The sequence below is a fragment of the Scyliorhinus torazame genome, chromosome 23, assembly GCF_047496885.1.
Source record: "Scyliorhinus torazame isolate Kashiwa2021f chromosome 23, sScyTor2.1, whole genome shotgun sequence".
Classification (NCBI taxonomy): Eukaryota; Metazoa; Chordata; class Chondrichthyes; order Carcharhiniformes; family Scyliorhinidae; genus Scyliorhinus; species Scyliorhinus torazame.
In genome coordinates this window covers 69647820-69670185 of record NC_092729.1, presented here as the reverse complement: position 1 = coordinate 69670185, position 22366 = coordinate 69647820, and the positions used below count along the sequence as shown (strand labels likewise).

At 44.2% G+C, this 22366-nt stretch overlaps 1 protein-coding gene and 2 long non-coding RNA genes across 6 annotated transcripts in view; 2 read left to right on the top strand and 1 right to left on the bottom strand.

The window, feature by feature from the left end:
* The window catches only part of LOC140399617 (uncharacterized), a 295698-nt gene that overhangs the window by 102523 nt on the left and 170809 nt on the right, over positions 1-22366 (top strand). The gene's annotated exons all lie outside the window — the stretch shown is intronic.
* On the top strand, positions 605-10698 carry LOC140399619 (uncharacterized). Its single transcript, XR_011937768.1, has 3 exons — positions 605-2557; positions 7814-7908; positions 10416-10698. It is a non-coding gene; the product is annotated as an uncharacterized lncRNA (long non-coding RNA).
* The window catches only part of LOC140399614 (Fc receptor-like protein 2), a 42788-nt gene continuing 21026 nt past the window's right edge, over positions 605-22366 (bottom strand). For 2 of the 4 annotated variants that reach the window (XM_072489144.1, XM_072489143.1), the window contains exons 6-15: positions 19825-20103; positions 17314-17601; positions 15436-15738; positions 13801-13902; positions 10750-10774; positions 7904-7995; positions 6343-6399; positions 5245-5310; positions 2451-2482; positions 605-775 (exon numbers count right to left, since the gene is read on the bottom strand). In XM_072489144.1, coding sequence (XP_072345245.1) covers positions 623-775; positions 2451-2482; positions 5245-5310; positions 6343-6399; positions 7904-7995; positions 10750-10774; positions 13801-13902; positions 15436-15738; positions 17314-17601; positions 19825-20103 — 1397 coding nt within the window. In that variant the 3' untranslated portion in view covers positions 605-622. Of the gene's footprint in view, positions 776-2450; positions 2483-5244; positions 5311-6342; positions 6400-7903; positions 7996-10749; positions 10864-13800; positions 13903-15435; positions 15739-17313; positions 17602-19824; positions 20104-22366 lie in introns of all 4 variants that reach the window. The other 2 variants (XR_011937764.1, XM_072489145.1) reach the window with 2 other exon arrangements.

Here is a 22366-nt window from a genome sequence, read left to right as displayed (position 1 = left end):
CTAACCGCATTGCTAATGTCTAATATAACGATAGGCATACATGAGTGGAGTGGACACCACAGTCGCCATTCTTTCGCATTGACCACTTTTCACTATATAGATTTTCTTAACTGTTCTCTTTATTTTCACACAGCTCTACTCTCTGCCTTCCAGTATGCATTTTGTTTCTGCCTTCAAAGAACAAAGAACAAAGAACAAAGAAATGTACAGCACAGGAACAGGCCCTTCGGCCCTCCAAGCCCGTGCCGACCATACTGCCCGACTAAACTACAATCTTCTACACTTCCTGGGTCCGTATCCTTCTATTCCCATCCTATTCATATATTTGTCAAGATGCCCCTTAAATGTCCCTATCGTCCCTGCTTCCACTACCTCCTCCGGTAGCGAGTTCCAGGCACCCACTACCCTCTGCGTAAAAAACTTGCCTCGTACATCTACTCTAAACTTTGCCCCTCTCACCTTAAACCTATGCCCCCTAGTAATTGACCCCTCTACCCTGGGGAAAAGCCTCTGACTATCCACTCTGTCTATGCCCCTCATAATTTTGTAGACCTCTATCAGGTCGTCCGAATCGGGCAGTTTCTATAGAGGCTGGAAAATTATGCAGAGCTGCACGACTGCATTAATTTGATTCCCTGTTGCCGTCTGCGCGACGTGGAAAGTTTTCGTAGACACCCCATTCTTTTACTTGATCTCCTTCCAAACTATCTTCAGTCGTCTTGAGATTTAGTGTGGCGTATGTGACACAATAATCCCCCATGTCCTTCCTGCTTTCCTGAAATTAAAGAATATGGGGATTAAACGCCTCTCAGGTGGTAACATCAGGGTCCATAAATGTAGAAATCACTTGACAAGTATTTCAGTTTAATCCTAGTGTCAATTTCATCAGATCCATTCGAATTGACAATCAGTGTTGTAAATCACCGACACACGAGTGGCCAGACTAAGCACATATTTACCAGGGGCAAGTCAAGAGTGTCAATAAATAAATGACAGTGGCATCTCCCAACCATTCGAGAAACTGGACGCCATTCAGGGCAAAGCAGCCGCGGGTTGGATGGTACCACATCCACCATCTCATCGATTCACTCACAGCACCCACTCATTCACAGCGTTTGCAGGATTTTTAAAAAAAACATTCGTAGGATGCACTTTCAGAGACTCAAGAAATGCTCTTCCGGCAGCACCTTCCGAACAGGCGATCGCTGCAACTTAGGAAGGGGAGGGGGGGATGTCAGCAGACGCATGGGGACACCACCCTCGAGAAAATTGTGGCCATGTTTCACACTGTCGTTACGGAACTGTATCGCAGTTCATTCACTGTGGATCGGGACATCTTGCAACTCCCTGCCAAACAGCAGAGTGGGTGTCTTAGTACCCTGGCAACGACAGTGGAAAAGCTTAATGCGGATCCGCAGCACCTTCTAGACTGCCATTGAAACAGGGTAATAGACGCTGACCAAGCTACAATCGCGGACCCACGGGAAAGAGGAATTGGTGCAGGACTCGCAGAATTGACAGCCGAATGTTCCAAAATTCCACTCCCGATTTATCCCCATATTGCTCTGATCTCTTTGTTCAGCTTATTCCAGATGAACATTCTCGAATCGAGCTGAAATACACGATCAGAGAATGTATTTTCTGTACGTTTGAGTACTGGAATGCAGTTCGGGATTCCTCGACAACACTGACCACACCCGATGCGACTGCAACAACGTGGACAGCAGGACAAGGGCAGCAGGATACTGCTGGGCATGGTGTGCACGGATTGGGGCAGTTCGGCTACCTTCACATTCACCTGGTCAAGTAGGTGTTGGCCATATATACTGGCCATGTTGGCAGAACCACGTTCCATGAAAGAATAACAAAAAAATAATGTTAAAATATAATGGGCACCCAATATTTCAACAAAGACACTTCAAAAAACATCCTGGGGAGCCAAAAAGCGTCTGTCGGTCTGGAATTTATGTAAAAAAAACACACAAATTTGTTCATGGATTAACACAATGAAAGAAATAATTTTAACTGCTGTTGTATTTGGATGTCGAATGGATATTTCCATACCAGTACACTTTGGCAAAATATTAAGTGATGATTCAAAAATATGATATGCGGGTTGAAATGTGCCGTTGTTGGAATCAACCAAACGGGGTTTGGGCGGTTTCGTTTATGTGTGGAAGATCCGCCTTCGCTCCCCAAAATAACCCTCATATGTACCGCGCGCAAACATTGAATCCTATTCGCGAAAGCTGCAGACTTCTGTCCCAGGTAGCAGATTATTTGCGCTGACAGCGATGTACCGTCTCGTCTTGCAAATAACATGAATTTATTTCCCTCTGGGTGAGTGGGGGCTGTATAACAGACGAACTATTCACACAAACCACGGCGCATGTGGCCAAAAGATTAAAGTCCAGCAAAGTTGGTGTGATATTGATCAGAAGGCAACTTACCTGCTTCATTCCAGAGGTGTCGTTGCTGCTTCCTGTGATTCAAACGGAAATATTGAAAGATAACAGTGTGGGCATTTTGACCAATGGAAACACAATCATCTGCGCAGGTATGTTTTTACTCAATTCTGCCCGAGAAATAAGTGTATTACGCAGGTGAATATTACTCCCCATTGAAGTTAAATGCAAATAAATGCAGGCAAGGTTGAAAACGGGCATTGTACCACACCAACACAATATCATGTCACCCCGACTTCCAGCAAATCTGACCACTCATTCGTTATCACCATGTGGTCCTTTGCAGCTGGTTTGCCTAATGCACAATATGGTTTGAACGACAAATAGTAGTCGCCTACTGTTTAAACTGGCTTATAAACATTGATATAATTTCAAATATGTTTTCAATACACTGAAATATCCTGTGTTCCACCCAGGTGCAGTGTTTCGTCTTGTGTATAACCATAATTATTGGGGATTTCCCTTTTTTTTTACATGATCAGTAATTAGTATGAAAGCAAATAGACACATGGATAACCGTGGAACCCCCGAGCAGATATCACGATGATGTGCCATGACATGTATATTCCACGCTCAACATGTGAATTGTATTTTTTTTCCTACAGTGTGTATAATTCTCTTTCAGATCAGGTTAATTTCCATTACTATCCCAGGGTTAGTCACCGGACAAAAAACAGTCGGACGCCTGGTTTAGACTCTGCGATGTTTTAAATAGACTGGGCTTCAATAAACCAACATTATTTTAGCCACAATTTATAGATTCGACGGGATCTTTGTTCATTAGCAAATAGGGTTAAAGAAAATCCCAAGGCTTTTTACACGTACATAAAAAGCAAGAGGGTAGCCAGGGAAAGGGTTGGCCCACTGAAGGATAGGCAAGGGAATCTATGTGTGGAGCCAGAGGAAATGGGCGTGCTACGAAATGAATACTTTGCATCAGTATTCACCAAAGAGAAGGAATTGGTAGATGTTGAGTCTGGAGAAGGGGGTGTAGATAGCCTGGGTCACATTGAGATCCAAAAAGACGAGGTGCTGGGCGTCTTGAAAAATATTAAGTTAGCTAAGTCCCCAGGGCCTGATGGGATCTACCCCAGAATACTGAAGGAGGCTGGAGAGGAAATTGCTGAGGCCTTTACAGAAATCTTTGGATCCTCACTGTCTTCAGGGGATGTCCCGGAGGACTGGAGAATAGCCAATGTTGTTCCTTTGTTTAAGAAGGGTAGCAAGGATAATCCCGGGAACTACAGGCCGGTGAGTCTTACTTCAGTGATAGGGAAGTTACTGGAGGGAATTCTTCGAGACAGGGTCTACTCCCATTTGGAAGCAAATGGACATATTAGTGAGAGGCAGCACGGTTTTGTGAAGGGAGGTCGTGTCTCACTAACTTGATAGAGCTTTTCGAAGAGGTCACAAAGATGATTGTTGCAGGTAGGGCAGTGGACGTTGTCTATATGGACTTCAGTAAGGCCTTTGAGAAGGTCCCTCATGGTAGACTAGTGCAAAAGGTGAAGTCACACGGGATCAGGGGTGAGCTGGCAAGGTGGATACAGAACTGACTAGATCATAGAAGGCAGAGAGTAGCAATGAAAGGGTGCTTTTCTAATTCGAGGGCTGTGACTAGTGGTGTTCGGCAGGGATCAGTGCTGGGACCTTTGCTGTTTGCAGTATATATAAATGATTTGAAAATGTAAGTGGTCTGATTAGTAAGTTTGCAGACGACACAAAGGTTGGTGGAATTGCGGATAGCGATGAGGACTGTCAGAGGATACAGCAGGATTTAGATTGTTTGGAGACTTGGGCGGAGAGATGGCAGATGGAGTTTAATCCGGACAAATGTAAGGTAATGCATTTTGGAAGGTCTAATGCAGGTCGAGAATTTGCAGTGAATGGTAGAACCCTCTAGAGTATTGAAAGTCAGAGAGATCTAGATGTACATGGCCACAGGTCACTGAAAGGGGCAACACAGGTGGAGAAGGTAGTCAAGAAGACATATGGCATGCTTGCCTTCATTGGACGGGGCATTGAGTATAAGAATTGGCAAGTCATGTTGCAGCTGTCTAGAACCTCAGTTAGGCCACACTTGGAGTATAGTGTTTAATTCTGGTCCCCATACTACCAGAAGGATGGCTTTAGAGAGGGTGCAGAAGAGATTTACCAGAATGTTGCCTGGTATGGAGGGCATTAGCTATGAGGAGCGGCTGAATAAACTCGGTTTGTTCTCACTGGAACGACGGCGGTTGAGGGACGACCTGATAGAGGTCTACAAAATTATGAGGGGCATAGACAGAGTGGATAGTCAGAGGCTTTTCCCCAGGGTAGAGGGGTCAATTAACAGGGGGCATAGGTTTAAGGTGGGAAGGCCAAGGTTTAGAGTAGATGTACGGGGCAAGTGTTTACACAGAGGGTAGAGGGTGCTTGGAACTCGCTACCGGAGGAGGTGGTGGAAGCAGGGACGATAGTGACATTTAAGGGGCATCTTGACAAATACATGAATAGGATGGGAATAGAGGGATACGGACCCAGAAAGTTTAGAAGATTGTCGTTTAATCGGGCAGCATGATCGGCACGGGCTTGGAGGGCCGAAGAGCCTCTTCCTGCGCTACACTTTTCTTTGTTCTTTGTTGTGAACGGAGGCGGTGTCGTTCTATTTTTAAGCATGTTCTCTTTTTAAAAAACAGAATGAATGCAAGCAAATTTCGAAATTAGTATTTGAATTTAAAGGGTGGAATGGTAATTATCGGTAAACTTCAAACCAGCAACAAAAACGGAAATACATTACCAGCGTTTCCTGACCTTGTCATCATGGCAACCGAATAAACCAACGCAGCGTCAGTTATGATACCATCTAAATAAATGAATCAACAGACAATGTTCAGAATAAGGGCGTCGTTTTCATATGTTTTCACCTGAAGGATAAATGCTTGAAATACTGAAAAGAACGGAGATGGATGGAGGACGTCGGGAATTAGATTTCTATACCTATAACGGTAGATAGATAGATATTTGACTACATAAGGAAAATAGGCGCACACATAATTGAACAGAATGTGCAATAATAATCATTACAGAGCAATAAAAAACGTTGGCAACAGCAAGGGTATTAATGTTTCAAACACATCCATACCACAGCATTCACATCAATGTGCAGAGATGAATGTTTTGTGTTGTATCACCAGCATTCCCGTACCAGCCTCCCCGAACAGGCGCCGGAATGTGGCGACTAGGGGCTTTTCACAGTAACTTCATTTGAAGCCTACTTGTGACAATAAGCGATTTTCATTTCATTTTTTTTCAGTTTATTGAGGCTGAAGGCAACAATTGTAGAAGAAAATTATTTGTGTATGGAAACTTTTCCAAGGTATGGTGGCTGATTGCTCCATATAAATCGGAAATTTTGACGGCTATAGAGTGAAATTGAACCAAATCGAACAAAGTCGATGCAAATAGGCTCTGTTGTATACTCAAATCTTTAATATAGTCACACCTGCCTATTTGATCAACAAGGTTAAGAATGAGTCATGTTTGCTAAGTACAAAAGTTATTTTGTTCTTGAAACTTCATCTGGCAGCTTATAACTTACGTTTGTTATCTTTGCTAAACATTATTAATCAGTGATTGGTGCATACTGTAGATGTGTAAAACCCAGATGAGGGAATTTTTTGTGCTCTCTTTAGCGATATGATTCCAATCCGCATTTATTTGCTAACGAGTCCTATAATAACGGCCCTGTCACGTGTGCTTTAAGGCGTGGGCTGATTCACATTTTCCCAAAGAAACTCAGAGTCACATAGCGGAGATAACGGCTAGACTACCAGCAGGAAGGAATTGAAATGAGGTACAGAAAGCTGTGTAGCTCAGGAACGCAATGGATATTCACCTGCTGCAGCACTGTTGTCCTTTGCTGTAAAATATGTCGACTGATCATGGCTTGAATCTAAAAAACGTGAAATATGGAAACGTATCCTCAATGGCACAGTTACACAGAGAAACATTTAGGCAGCAGACAATGAATAGTTCACCATTTATGGCTATGTATTCCTGCGTTTAACACGTTTACACACACATTGAGTTACGGGTTCAATTCCCGTACCGGCCTCCCCGAACAGGCGCCGGAATGTGGCGACTAGGGGCTTTTCCCATTAACTTCATTGAAGCCTACTTGTGACAATAAGCGATTATTAGTAGTATTATATTGCGTGCACCTTATGTAAGAAAGGATATTAAAGACCAGGAGAGAGTGCAGAGAAGATTTACTAGAATTATACCAAGGATGAAGAATTTTAGATACGAGGAGATTGGAGAAATGGGATTTGTTCTCCTTGGAACAGAGAAGATTAAGAAGTGACCTTAGTGAGGTTTCCACAATTCTGAACAGTTTCGACAGGGGAGGATGTTCTGTTTCCACTAGTTGGTATGTTAGTGAGTACAGGTCACAATTTAATCACAGTCAGGAAGGGAAAGAGTTGCAAGATGAGGAGACATGTCTTTAATCAGAGATTTTTAATACGCTGCCTGAGCGATTAGTGGCGGTGGGTTGCAAAGGAGGCTTCAAAACAAGAGCTGAATTGATTAGTTAGAGGGAGACGGATATAGGGCTGTGGAATGGGACTAAATGGATAGCTCTATTCTGTGCTGTAAAATTAATGAAAGTTATATAACCAGTCCACCTGATGGATAACCGTTTTCCATGATTCTAAATGCACAGGAAAAAATAGTGTTGTCTTGAGCTATGAAATCGTGGAATATCTGGATTTAGATAATTAAAAGCAAATGGATTGACATCGAGTAAAAAATACTTGACATCACTTTCATACATTGGGCAATCAGATTTCGGTTTGCTGTTCATATTCAACGCCGGTTGCTTGGTTGTTGGCGGTATTGAGATAAATCAAGAAATCTACTTAGTGCTGTTACCAAGTTCCGACCTTCCAGACGAAGCCTAGATCTCCATCTTCAGGAAAGGCAGTGTGTTAGTAAGTGCAAGGGAATCAATAATTTCAAAATGGGAAGGGATGCATAGTATCAATTTCCCTTCAACTTAAGTTACAAATAATGCAGTAAGGAAAACCAGCACACACCCCTTCTGCGGAACCCAACATAATTCATGTTGCATTGTAGGAATTGATACTGACAACCTCCAGAACACCTTCTTCAATGCTCCGGAAGTTATGCTTGCAATGAGGCCACTCAAACAGAAATGTATTCTATGATATTTTGAATTCAAGCCGATGAAGCCAAACACATTTCCGTGGGACATTAAAACATTAAACAGGTCAGCTACCGTAGCTCGGGTGCAATGCCCATGAGAGTCATTCAGAACTGAGACTTTGATTTTTTTTTTAATTCAGAAGTTATGCTGAAATGATGGTGAAAAGTGAGTAGAAAGTCGAACCAAGACCAGAGTCAGTAATTTGTTAGAACATCAGACCCAGGATTACCAAAGGTGCGACATCTTCCGACGACTGCATACTCAAATTTACTTTCAGGTGCCTCTTCATTCGTGTTCTGCGACCTGTTTCCAGATGTGCCTCTTTACACAAAAAAGATTCAGGTATTAACGGATAATTGTTAAACACGTCGAATTTCAGTTCAACAGAAGACGACGTCAGAGAAAGAAAAGTGACAAAAGTAGGGTTCCCGCAAGTAAACGTAATGGTCGAACAATGGCCATTTGGAGCATATTCTAAAATTACGGCCCCTGATTGCAAATTTATCCGCATTAATTGGCCGGCAAACTGCCTTTTAACACGACCTTTATAAGCAACTTGCTCCGAAAAGTAAACGCTCCAGCTCACAACAACCTACGGAGTGGTCCGCAACATCACTCGTGAATACATTTCCCAATGTTGTTAAACTAATTATTTCTAACCTAGACACAAATGTCTGAGAACACGCACGAACTGATTTAAAGACAGCTTCTTCCCCGCTGTTACGAAGACTCACAAACGACCCTCTTATGGACTGACCTGATTGATACTACACTCCTGTACGCTTCACCTGATCCCGCTGTCTATGCATTTACATTGTGTATCTGCTGTTGCCCTGTTATGTCTTTTCTTTTTCTTCCCATGTGCTAAATGGTCTGTCTGAGCTGCTCGCAGAAAAAATACTTTACACGGTACCTGGGTACACGTGACAATAAACAATAAACCAATCCAATCCAATCCAGTCAACATATTCCCGTCTCTTGTCTGTCCTGGAACCACTTGACATTCACTTTCGAGGATATCGGCACCATTTCGAAAGTATTCTCCAAAATGTATTCCCATATTATCCTGCTGCACATTCGCTAAACCTCCACAGGACTTTGCAGCGTTCGTGACACCACCAACAAAATGCAGTTCAGACCGTTGTTGTCACGTACTGATTTCGCTTTGACCTCTTTAATGATATATATGATGCCTCCATTTACCAAGCCACATTAACAGTAACGTTAACATTTTCACAATAACACCTCCAGAAGGATCAAAGTACCTGAACACAAATACCCCTCTCGTAAAGGAAACTTCATTCAGATTGTCTCATGTATTGCACGTTACCTTTCCGTATTATTTCTGCAATGTTCATCATAACACGCAGATCCACACTGAAATCATCCTTCCTGCTTCAACTCATCTATATATTCCCGCTACGGCATCCTGCAGTGGGCAACTCACTGTTCAATCTCCAATGCTTTCGCAAATCGCTCATCTGCTGGCGAGTTCACTACTGTAGCAGGTAGGGCATTCCACGGCCTCACCACTCTTTGCGTAAAGAACCTACCTCTGACCTCTGTCCTATATCTATTACCCCTCAGTTTAAAGCTATGTCCCCTCGTGCCAGCCATTTCCATCCGCGGGAGAAGGCTCTCACTGTCCACCCTATCTAACCCCCTGATCATTTTGTATGCCTCTATTAAGTCTCCTCTTAACCTTCTTCTCTCCAACGAAAACAACCTCAAGTCCAACAGCCTTTCCTCATAAGATTTTCCCTCCGTACCAGGCAACATCCTGGTGAATCTCCTCTGCACCCGCTCCAAAGCCTCCACGTCCTTCCTATAATGCGGTGACCAGAACTGTATGCAATACTCCAAATGCGGCCGTACCAGAGTTTTGTACAGCTGCAACATGACCTCCTGACTCCGGAACTCAATCCCTCTACCAATAAAGGCCAACACTCCATAGGCCTTCTTCACAACCCTATCAACCTGGGTGGCAACTTTCAGGGATCTATGTACATGGACACCTAGATCCCTCTGCTCATCCACACTTCCAAGAACTTTACCATTAGCCAAATATTCCGCATTCCTGTTATTCCTTCCAAAGAGAATCACCTCACACTTCTCTACATTAAACTCCATTTGCCACCTCTCAGCCCAGCTCTGCAGCTTATCTATGTCCCTCTGTAACCTGCTACATCCTTCCTCACTGTCAACAACACCACCGACTTTAGTATCGTCTGCAAATTTACTCACCCACCCTTCTGCGCCTTCCTCTAGGTCATTGATAAAAATGACAAACAGCAACGGCCCCAGAACAGATCCTTGTGGTACGCCACTTGTAACTGAACTCCATTCTGAACATTTCCCATCAACCACCACCCTCTGTCTTCTTTCAGCTAGCCAATTTCTGATCCACATCTCTAAATCACTCTCAATCCCCAGCCTCCGTATTTTCTGCAATAGCCTACCGTGGAGAACCTTATCAAACACTTTACTGAAATCCATCCTTCGCACGATGTTGAATGAGCTTTTATATTCCCACATCACAACAAATAAACAATAGTCTTGAACCTCCACGTTTAATGCATAAACATCGACAGGTGTCAAGGAAAATGTGTTTGATTTGTTCATTAAGGTGTGGGATGACAAAAGCATTATTATCAAGGCAACATGTGCTACAAATCTCACGTCGCGAATGTATTCAATAAAAGACAAGTTAGTTAATTGCCCTTTTTGTTCTCGGTTTTCAGCAACTTCCTAACAAATGGCGTTGAACTGACAATTCTACGGACACATTAAATAAGGAGATATCAAATGAAGGACGGTGGAATTTCTCCAAATTTGTAACCGTGTCGAACTCAGCTATTTCAATCACATTAGCAGTGAAATGTAATAAGATCAAGGTGATACCTGAGGATGGGAGAAAACCCTGCATGTTTATCTTACACCCTTTCAGTTACTTTCATGGAGAATTGCGGGAGGCCCATATGAAGCCAACTGACAGGCAGCATGGATCTAGATGAATTTAACTTCTTGAGCTCTGTTGTTGAGTACGATTTCAACATAAATGTCTCGGCAACTTACCCGTCCTGTTGCGTAATGCTTGTCTCTGGAATAAGCACAAAGATATATATGTCAGAAAGCTGTGTTGCAAAACATTGCCCCTTCGCTGCTTACAGGTCGTCTTGTTTTCATTATCTGATCACAAAACAGGAAGAATTTTAATATATTTAATTGCATAATGCGTGCAGTTCTGCATTAAGGTATGCCTCTGCTTTCGGGATAACCATAGAAGGAAACAACATTTGTAAATACTTAAACATGCTCTAAGAAAAGGGTTTACTGGAAATTCACGGCATACGCTGTCGGAAAAGATGTCCCCCTCTGAATGCACAGGGCACGCTGCAGTGCTTCCCTGAAACTGATCCCTTGAAATTACTGATAGGCTGTGAAGCAGGAACTTGACTTGCAATATAACACGGACCAAGAAAAAGACGCATAGGACAGATTGAATTAAGAGAAGGAACACAATTAGACGAGGGAAACAAAGGGAATCCCGGCAGTGCGGAGGGAGAAAATTCGGCCCGCCTCGTCAGCATCTGCACATCATCAACCCACCACCCCTCCGCATACCCCATCTCCTCGTCGGACAATAGCCACTTGGTCTGACGGAACATGAACGTTCATGAAATGCATCGTTTTGCTTTAACCTTTTGCCCTGCACCCACCAGGATAAACACAAGACTACCAAATTTCAAGGGATCATATTTCAGGGCCACATGATCAAAGTGCGCCATTGCGTGACACTTTAATTATGATTGGCTGAGGCATTGCTTACTAGAAGCGAAATGCATTCATATACAATAACTAGATATCTAAAAACAAAAGTTCTGTTCAAACCTTAAATTTAATTCGAATTATCGGGAAGGTTGAAAGTCCGTGAATGCCAATTGTTTCCTCGATGGCATCGTCACGGTCAGTCAAACGCTAATTCCCAAGCAATGTGTCGCCTGTTCTATCGATAAACTCGGCCTGTTCTCACAGAAACAAAGGCGGTTGAGAGGGAACGTAATCGAGGGCTACAAGATTATCAGTGGCATGGACAGAGTAGATAGTCAGCTGTTTTTTCCTAGGTTAGTAGAGTCAAGTACGAGGGGACATAGGTTTAAAGTGCGTGGGGGAAAGTTTAGAACAGATGTGAGAGGCAAGGTTTGGAACGCGATGCCTGGGCAGGTGGTGGGAGCAGGTACGGTAGCGGCATTTCAGGTGCATCTAGTCAAATATATGAATAGGGTGGGAATGTAAGGATACGGACTCTGTAAGTGTCAGTTTTAATGACTTGCCACACTCACAGCACCATTGATTAATGACTTCCCACTGCCACTTTCCGCTGCGGTTAGCACAAGTGTCCTGTCACCTGCTGTCTCTCTCTCTGTCTCTTTCGTTCTCACTCTCCTTCTCTTTCTGCCTCTCTCTCTCTGTCTCTCACTCTTTCTCTCTGTCTACCTCCCCCTCCCTCGCTGCTCAATCTGTCTCTATCTGGCTGTATCTCTCGCTCTTCATCTCTCTTCCTGTTTCTCTCTCTCTCTGTTTCTCTGTCTCTCTATGTCTCTCCTCCCCCCCACTCTCTCTCTCCCTCCCCCTCCCCAACCTGTGAAATGGAAGAGTTGACCTCCACTGGCATTGCTCCTGGATGGAGATGGTCGGTCGGATCCTGTGACCCAGCCCCGTTTTACCGTCAGGGATGAGGGGGTGGGGTTTACAGGGCGATCAATCCCTCCCTCGGCCATCGTCAGACACAGAACCCCAGATTTTTTAAAATCAAATTCAGATTTGACCGGGTCCTGTGGCGGGATTCGAACCCCGGGATACTGGTCCAGTGACTCAATACCTTTCACCGCCCCCGCCCTCTCCACCCCTGACAGGGGGTGGCAACCAGGGGAGGTGGGGTGGGGCGTTGATGGAGGTTTGGACCAGGGTGTCATAGGATCCCGAGAGCCCTGAAGGAGGCCATTCGGCCCATTAAGTCTGCACTGACCCTCTGAGAGAGCCTCTCTATCTAGGCTCACTCCCCCGCCCTATCGCTGAAACCCCACCTAATCTGCAAATCTTTCAACACTGTCGAGGGGGGGGGCTGAATGGGCCTCCTCCAGTTCCTGTGTAACATACTCGAGGAGGGGGCTGAATGGGCCTCCTCCTGTTCCTGTGTAACAGACGCGAGGGGCTAAATGGGCCTCCTCCTGTCCCTGTGTAACAGGGTCGGGGGGGGGGGGCTGAATGGGCCTCCTCCTGTTCCTGTGTAACAGGCTCGTGGGGCTGAATGGACATCCTCCTGTTCCTGTATAACAGGAACTAGAGGGGCTGAATGGAACTACTGCTGTTTCTGTGTATGGCCACCGGGGGAGAGACAGCCTGCATTATGGAGCTCAAATCCGAGAGTATATACATGTACCTCCCACGGTGCAGCGCTCCCTAGTGTGAGTGTCAGTGTGAGTGTGAGGCCCCCTCGCTAGAGACCCCGGCCCCTCGCTAGAGACCCGGCCGGTCTCCAGATGTCCCATCTCCTCTGTTGAGGACCCAGAGGGCCTGTTCCTGTGCTGTACTGTTCTTCTTGGGGTGTTCTGAAGTTTGGCATTCTAGAGTTTGTCCTGGTGAGCAAAGGTTAAAATACTTTGGCGACATACTCCCTGGGCAGTAACATTAAACTCCCTGGGCAGTAACATTAAACTCCCTGGGCAGTAACATTAAACTCCCTGGGCAGTAACATTAAACTCCCTGGGCAGTAACATTAAACTCCCTGGGCAGTAACATTAAACTCCCTGGGCAGTAACATTAAACTCCCTGGGCAGTAACATTAAACTCCCTGGGCAGTAACATTAAACTCCCTGGGCAGTAACATTAAACTCCCTGGGCCGTAACATTAAACTCCCTGGGCAGTAACATTAAACTCCCTGGGCAGTAACATTAAACTCCCTGGGCAGTAGCATTAAACTGCTGATTTAAAAAATGATATTTCCATTCAATCTCACATCCAGATGGTACGTTTTACAATAAGATGCCTCATGCTATAAATGAGCACTCAGAAGATTGAATCTCCTCAAGTGAATATAACAAGAGACCCAACATATTGCTCACCTTGCTCCTTGTTAATCGATTTGAAGCACAGACATGCAAGTAGTGCAGTGACAAGAAGGAGTGGGGGAATCGATGCGACGATGGCAGTCGTGTTCCCCTGCACTGGATGACAATCGGTTTATTATGCAAATACAATTTTACTCCCCCAAGCATCATACATTGATACATTGCACATTGCATTGTCATATCGGCACGGTAATAATTAGCTCACGTTCGAACGCGATTCTTCGACATTTAAATACTCATCTCAGAATCAGGGAGCTCCAAGGTCCAGGTTTGAAATATCACAGTTTCTGAAAACCAGCAACCATGGCCGCATGTTGGACCACTGGGTTTAACTCACACAGAGCTGGGACGAGGGGCCAATTTCCACCTTCGGTGAAGGTCTGTGCAGAGTTTGCAGTTTCTCCCCGCGTACAGGTGGGCTTCCTCCGAATGGACCGATTTCCTCCCATAGTGGAAAGATGTGCAGATTAGGTGGGTTTTTCCCTCAGTTTCAAAAGGGTAGTTGTGTTTACAGGGATATGGTGGTGGAGTATTTCTGGCTATTGTGCTCTTTCAAAGGGGCGAGGTGCAGATTCGATAGGATGAATGAACTCGTTCCGCACTGCAGTGCTTCTCTATAATCCACAAACGCCAAAATGGCTGAAATTTGTTTCTATGCCCTTTGGACTTTAGCGGAATGAAAGGGGATCATACAAACATAAAAATCATCAGTTTATCACAGTGCAAATATTGGCAGTTTCTACTTGTGCAAGAGAGTAATACTGTTTGAGACTGAGATTATGTTACGACTTTTATCTCTCTGTCTGTGGTGACTATGTGCAATGGACTTCCCCTGTAAACAATGGAGTTCCGAATATTTACGTTACTCTAAACTTCATAGAATTTACAGTGCAGAAGGAGGCCATTCGGCCCATCGAGTCTGCACCAGCTCTTGGAAAGAGCACCTTACCCAAGGTCAACATCTCCACCCCATCCCCATAACCCAGTAACCCCACCCAACACTAAGGGCAATTTTGGACACTAAGGGCAATTTATCATGGCCAATCCACCTAACCTGCACATCTTTGGACTGTGGGAGGAAACCAGAGCACCCGGAGGAAACGCACGCAGACACGGGGAGGATGTGCAGACTCCGCACAGACAGTGACCCAAGCCGGAATCGAACCTGGGACCCTGGAGCTGTGAAGCAATTGTGCTATCCACAATGCTACCGTGCTGCCCACTGATTTTGCATGGGCAAGTGAATGACCCCTATGGGGGAGCCGGGTCGGGGGCGGGGGGGGGGGGCGTTGACGGGAATGGCGAGTGAGACAACAACTATGTCACCCATGACGTTATTGAATGGAGGATCAGGCTCGAAGGACTATCTCTGCTCCAATCGTATGTTGCTCTCTTTCGCTCTCTATCGAGATCATGCTCATCCTATCCATGCTGAGTTTGCTAATTCACCTTTTGGATGTTCCTCGGTTAATTCAGAAGACGGGTTGCCCTGTCAATATACTATCCACATGCAGAAATATAACGCATAATATTCACATATCGTGTTTATTCTGCTGCATTTCCAAACCAACAATGCTTTCCTAAAGGGACGATGCAACAAAATCAAATCTCGTCACAACTTTCTTTTACCTGGTGTTGTGATATCGATATAATTGCTTGTTGTGTTAAATGTCACGTCACCAGGTCCTCTGTTGATTGCTGTACACTGATAACGCCCTTTGTGATGGATTTGAAATGAATGAATGTTCAGCTGACTTCCATCTGTGCTGAAGTTATAATATTCGCTGATATTTGCCACCTGCTGGTGGTTCAGGTACCAACGAAAATGGGGAGAAGTGCCAACCTTCAACTGACACTGCAGAACTAGACGTTCTCCCACTGAAATCTCGGATTTATTGACGTTAGAAGCGAGAAAAACACCTGCAACCGGAACTGGAAATTAACAAATAAGGTGGATATGTTAGCTAACGAATTCACCGACACAAGAGAAACGGGAAACATGGATATGTTAGCTAACGAATTCACCGACACAAGAGAAACGGGAAACATGGATATGTTAGCTAACGAATTCACCGACACAAGAGAAACGGGAAACACTTTTTGGTTGATAACTTCGATTCAATCGTGAAAACTCATCAAATGAATGCAGAAATCTGCAATTGACATCCAGAGATCCAGGTGAATGATCTGTGGATGTGTTTTCAATTTCTCAGATCGCGGTTGGTAGAATTTTAATTCAATTAACAAATCTGGAATTAATAGTAAGTTTTGGCAAAAGTGACTATGAATCCATTGTAGATTCTTGTTAAAAATAGTATTCACTCATATTGTTTAAATATTTAAAACGGAAATCCTTTTAGTTTCTAACCCCTGTGAAACTCAAGATCTTTCGAGATGTGAAGAGATGCAGACACAGGAAACAGAAACAGGGTAACTTGGGGCCTTCTCCACCATTCATTATGGACATGGCTGATTATCACGTTCAACACTCTGATCCCGCCTTCTCCATATGCTTTTATCCCTTTCGCCCCAAGAGCTATATCTAATTCCTTCGTAAATCACACAACATTTTGGCCTTACCTACTTTCTGTGGGAGTGAATTCCACAGATTCGCCACTCACTGTGTGAAGAAATTTCTCCTCACCTCAGTCCTAAAAGGTTTACCCCTTATCCTCAAACTATGAACCCCTAGTTCTGGACTTCCCCCTCCCCGCCGCCGCCTCGGGAAGATTGTTTCTGAACCTACTCTGTCTAATCCTGTTTACATTTGCTGAGTTTCTACGAGATCACCTCCTAACCTTCTAAACGTGTTTTGCAGCTGACATACTTTAACTTTAGTTGTCAACTAATTGTCTTCTAGCATGGCCGGAAAGGCCACTTACATGGAGATTAATTGTAGATGGGGAGTTCATGCTGATTTTGCCAGCGAGGCCTTCATGAGTTGGTCAGAGCAGTGCCAGGCTATTGGGCGGCACATTGGTTAGCACTGCTAACTCCCAACTCCAGAGATTCGTGTTAAATTATGGCTTCTTATTACTGTGTGATTTGAACACCCTCCCCGTGCCTCCCTGGGCTGCCTCCGGGTGCTCCGGTTTCATCCCACAGTCCAAGGATGTGCAGGGTAGGTGGATTGGGCATGTTGAATTGCCCCTGAATGTCCAAAAGTTTGGGTAGAGTTACTGAGTTACGGGGATAGACTGCAGGCACGGTTTTATGTAGGGTTCTCTTTTCAAGGGCAGGTGCAGATTGGATGCACTTAAATAATTCTGATTCTATGATTACACGGCCGTCCAGGTGAATTAGTGACATGCTACATTCAGCTACCTGTGGAGTGGTATGACGATGTACATGGCACCTCTTTTGGACAGAGAACTCACAAAGGTAAGCCAACGTCTATGCAACTGGATACCATGGGTGATGTTGCAATTTTACAGAAGACGGACAGGCCTCGCTTGCCTGGCTTTTTAGACCGAGATCCAGTTAATGAATAATATCGAGCAAACTCACCTGTCACGGCAATTTCAACGGATTCGCTGTATAGAGCAGGTTGCGATGCCTGGTTTGATACGCTGCAACTATAATGTCCTGCTGCATATTTTCTGACATTTGCAATTTCGTAAATCATTTTGGTATGGTTGGATGTCTTCCTGTAGATGTTTTTACTTGAATTATCATAGATGAAGTATGTAATCGGGGTAGAACCGGTAGACACGGAGCAGATTAACGACATTGTCGCCCCTTCCAGGATCTCTGTTCCAGGGTGTGTTTCCAGATCCGGTTTTGAGACTGGAATCGCTGGAATGAAAACAATTTGCTGCAACATTATTTTGGCAGCAAGTCTGCTGTATTCAAATGGCACGCAACACTCACATCATATTTGTGTTTGTTGCGTTCAAATTGGAACTCCGTTCGAGTCTGCCCCCATGGCGCAGGAGATACAATTCTTAAATTGTCTGACCAGAATGTTTCTAAACTAATCCCGCTTACCCCACCGACCTTGGCCGGCATCATATTCTGTAATCTTGTCAAAGGGCTAAACTAAGAGTGACAAGTTATCAGAATAAACTTGGTAAATCGAATGTTATACGTGGCAGTTGGTCTGATTCACTGTGACTGAAGGAGAGGTCACTGTGGCTGAAGGAGAGGGAGATGGAAATGTAAACTCACTGGCACAGTCCAAAAGAGGAGGAGGCACAGGCGCAGCTCGCGGCGTGGGCACCTATGCTTGAATGTTGAGGCAAATTCAGATAATAGTGAGCAGACATTATGGGCTCAACAAATTCATTAACATTTACATGGCGTGCAGTAACGGGGAACTTTCTGATGAGGGTAATAGGCATAAAGTTTGTTACCTCGGGTTCTGCACAAATGCTGTCTAACCTGATCAACCTTTTTTCCATCAAGTTTATTTTTCTGTTTAGTCCAGGTTTCCAATACCCTCTGCCTTTAATAGCTATTATGAGATATGTTTGTGGCTCATATGGTATATTGCTTCCAGCTATGAGCATCAGGCTACTAAAATCATGCAATGTACAGTACCTAAGGAGGCCATTCGGCCCACAGTTCTGCACCGGCCCTTGGAAAGAGCATCTTATTTAAGAAATGTACATTGTATTCGTCTATTTCCCCCCCCCCCCCCACACTGTGCATGCGAAATGACGTCAGTGATCAGTTACTCCACATATATGGTAGAGAAGCTCGGTTTGATTTCCACCGAGCAAGTGAGATTTAACGCAGTTATTATGAAGGTGTGAAAGGTTAGACAGTGTTTGGATAGTGCAGAATACGGTGAAGGGTCAAATCAGTAGATGGCACAAGGACCAAGTCCGAATTGAGCCAACTTCTGAAAGAAACACTGGTTGATGTGAGAAATTTCTCTTCGGTAAAATGTGTGGTAATCATGTTGTTCTTTGCTCGATTATATTTTTTTCTTATTTGCGAGTAACAGATCCTGAGAGAGGAAGAATATCGTCTAATCCAGTATTTGTTGTGCATCCTGTTTGTCGGACAGATGTGTTGCAACTCCTGTTGCTGCTCCAGAGAGTTGGAGTCACTCGGTCCGTCAAATGCGTGGAACATTTATCTCCAGAGGAACAGGCAGGGTTCACAAAGCCCCATTCCATCCACAGAGGGCCTTGAAAACTAGATCGCGTTTCGGTTTTCTATCGTTTCTTTTTGCGAACATGAACGTTGGGTTTCCAAATTATTTCTGTAATTCACACGGTGAAAATTGATCTCATCATGACTGCACTAGTCATGTAAAAATCGATAACTATGGGGAATAAAATAAGCACTAATTTTACGTCAGTCATTGCTTACGGCAGTGTGTTACATACTTCCCCAATCTGGGAGGAGGTGGGTAAGAGGTGGGATCTCCAGCCCTGTAATTCAGATATCCTGGTAATGCGCGATGGACGCGGGTATAATTCCAAGCCATGAGAGATTGGAAATATCATTGAGCCAAAAATCTTTAATTAAAGGTAAACATCGTCCATCTGGTACTCATTTATTTTAGCGAAGGGAATCTGTTGTCTTCACTTGGTTTGGCCCACATGCGACTCCAGATCAATAGCAATGTGGTGACGTTTCACTGCCCTCTGGATAGTCTATCAATCCAATTCGTTCCATGTCAATAAGTGTTGGGCAATACATTGTCGAATAGGAGAAAAAAGAAACACGAGTGGATCACGTTATTGTGACGTGTTTTTGGAAGAAGTAGTTAGTTTTTCCCGTTGTGCTAACTGTACCAAAGAATAAGGAGGACATTAGTATAGGTTACTGCGCTGGACGAACAGCCATGATAATCAATGGAGGGGCATTCTCAACAGACCAAATGGCCTACTTTCGCTGACATGTTCTTAGTTTCTATGTCTCTCCAGATTCGGTTTGTTATAATCAGATTTAATTAAGTGCCAATGATTTAAATATCAGTTACAGTCACACAACATTTCTTACCCCAGGATAAGTCTGGTGACATTCTCGGTGATATTCTGAACAGTATCTAAAAGTTCCACTTACGTTTGACAAAAACGGGAGCCTCATTACTCAGTTTCTTACGCGCACTTTTGGATGTTGTTACTTCACATCGATATAACCCCGAATCACCCAGCAAAGCAGGTCCCGTTTGATAATAATCCTTCACTGAGGGTACATCCAGAGGTTTCTCATTTTTGAAAAATGTATACAACAGGGAGCGAGAGACCTGGAATTGTTCAGCCAAACAGGAAAGATGTAACTGTTGACCAACAAATACTTCGATTTCCGGCTCAACTTTCAATATCGGTGTGGAACACAGGTCTAAGAAGAAACGACACATAAAGATATGACATTTTAGAGCCATACCCTCCATAGTGGAACTAATTATACACGTGCTTTGACAAGCTATTATGTGAAAATGCAGACCAAAACGTTCCAATTCTGAGTTTGTGTTACGCTTATGACCCGGTGCTGGCGGGTTTTAATTCATCCGACTTTTTGGCGTTGAACGCTTATTAAAAAAAAACAAAGAACACAGAATAATACAGCACAGGAACCCTCCAACCTGCACCGGTTTGCCACCTTCCTTGGCCAAAACCCTCATCACTTCCTCGAGCCGTATACCTCTATACACATCTTATCCATGTATTTGTCGAGGTACATTTTGAACGCCGTTAATGTATCAGATTCCACAACCTCCCTTGGCACCGTGTTCAAGTTACTTATCACACTCGGTGTAAAAAACCCTGCCCCTCACATCACATCTATTCTTTGCCCCACGGACCTTAAACATATGACCCGTGGTGACTGAACCCCTCCACCCTGGGAAAGAGTGCCTGCCCATCCAGTCTATCCATGCCTCTCACAATCTTGAAGACCTCCATCAGGTCACCCCTCAACCTCTGTCCTTCTAATGAAAACAGTGCGAGTCTATTCGTCCTCTTATCACACCTATCAACCGCCAGACCAGGCAACATCCTGGTAAACCTTCCCATCACCCTCTCCAAAGCCTTTACATCCTTCTGGAGCGTGGCAACCAGAACTGTGCGCAATATTACAAGTACGGACTCACAAAGGTGGTCTACAACTGTCGCATGATTTGCCAGTTTTTATTCTCGCTGCCCAGTCCAATGAAGGGAATAATTTCAGATGTTTTATTGAATACCTTGCCCACATGTGTTGCCATTTTCAAACATCTGTGGACCTGTATGCCCAGATCTCTCGGACTTTCTATATGCTGAAGTGTTTTGTCATTTACTGTATATTTCCCCTCTATTTTCGACCTACCAAAATGAATTGCCTCACATTGGTCCAGATTAAACTCCATTACCATTTTCTCCCTAAGTACCAACCTATATATGTTCAGCTGTATCTTCTGGGAATCCTCAACACTTATCTGTCACTCCACAAACCTTGGTCTGGTCCGCGAACTTACGAAGCAGACCAGCTACATTTTCCTCCAAATCATTTATGTACCCTACAAACAATAGAGGCCCCAGCACAGACCCCTGTGGAACACATTTAATCCAGAAAAAAACACCCTTCCACTGCTATCCTCTGCCTCTGTGACCGAGCCAGTTCTGTATCCATCTTGCCACCTCACCTTTGATCACCTGTGGCTTCCCTTTCGTACAGTCTGCCATGAGGCACCTTGTCAAAGACTTTACTTAATTCCATGTAAACAACATCCACCGCCGTCGCCTCATCGATCATCTTTGTCACCTCCTCAAACAACTCAATCAAGAACCATGTTGTCCATCGCTAATGTGTCAATTTGTTTCCAAATGGGTATCAATCCTGTCCCTGAGAATTATCTCCAATAATTTACCTAACTACTGGTGCGATTCACCCGACTGTATTTTCCTGGATTATCCCTGCTACCTTTGTTTAACAGCCATACAACATTAGCTAATCTCCATTCCTCGGGATCTCACCTTTAGCCAAAGTGGATCCAAAGATGTCTGTGAAGGCCTCAGCAATTTCCTCCCTTGCTTCCCTCAGTATTTTGGCGTAAAAACCATCCGGTCCAGGAGACTTATCTACTTTAATGTATTTTTAAAATCCCAATATCTCCACATTTCTGATGTCAACATGATCTAGACTATCCACACACCATACCCAAAAGTCATCTTCCACAAAGTCCTTTGCTTTGTTGAACACGGATGCAAAGTACACATTTATTACCTTCTCCATTTCCTCTGGCTCAACACAGATTCCTCCCACTGTTCTTGTGGCTCAATCCTTTCTCTGGCCGCGCTCTTACTTTTTACATATGAACAAAAGGTTTTGGGTTTGGACTGACCCCAGCCTTCAAGATGGTACAAACCCCCCTTTTTTTTGGACGAGGTTCAAAATAACCCCCCTTATCCAAGGCTCTCTAAACTTCCCATACATATCTTTCATTCTTTCCAGAACGTGGCGTTGCTGAATCCTAATAAACTGTTGCTTGACAGGCACACGCATGTCCGATTTACCCCCCAATAGATGCATCAAGTCCAAATTCTTTAATTCCTGTCTAATGTTATCCTAATTTGCCTTTCCACAGTGTTTAACCTTAAGGCGAGGGTTATCCGTATCTCTATCC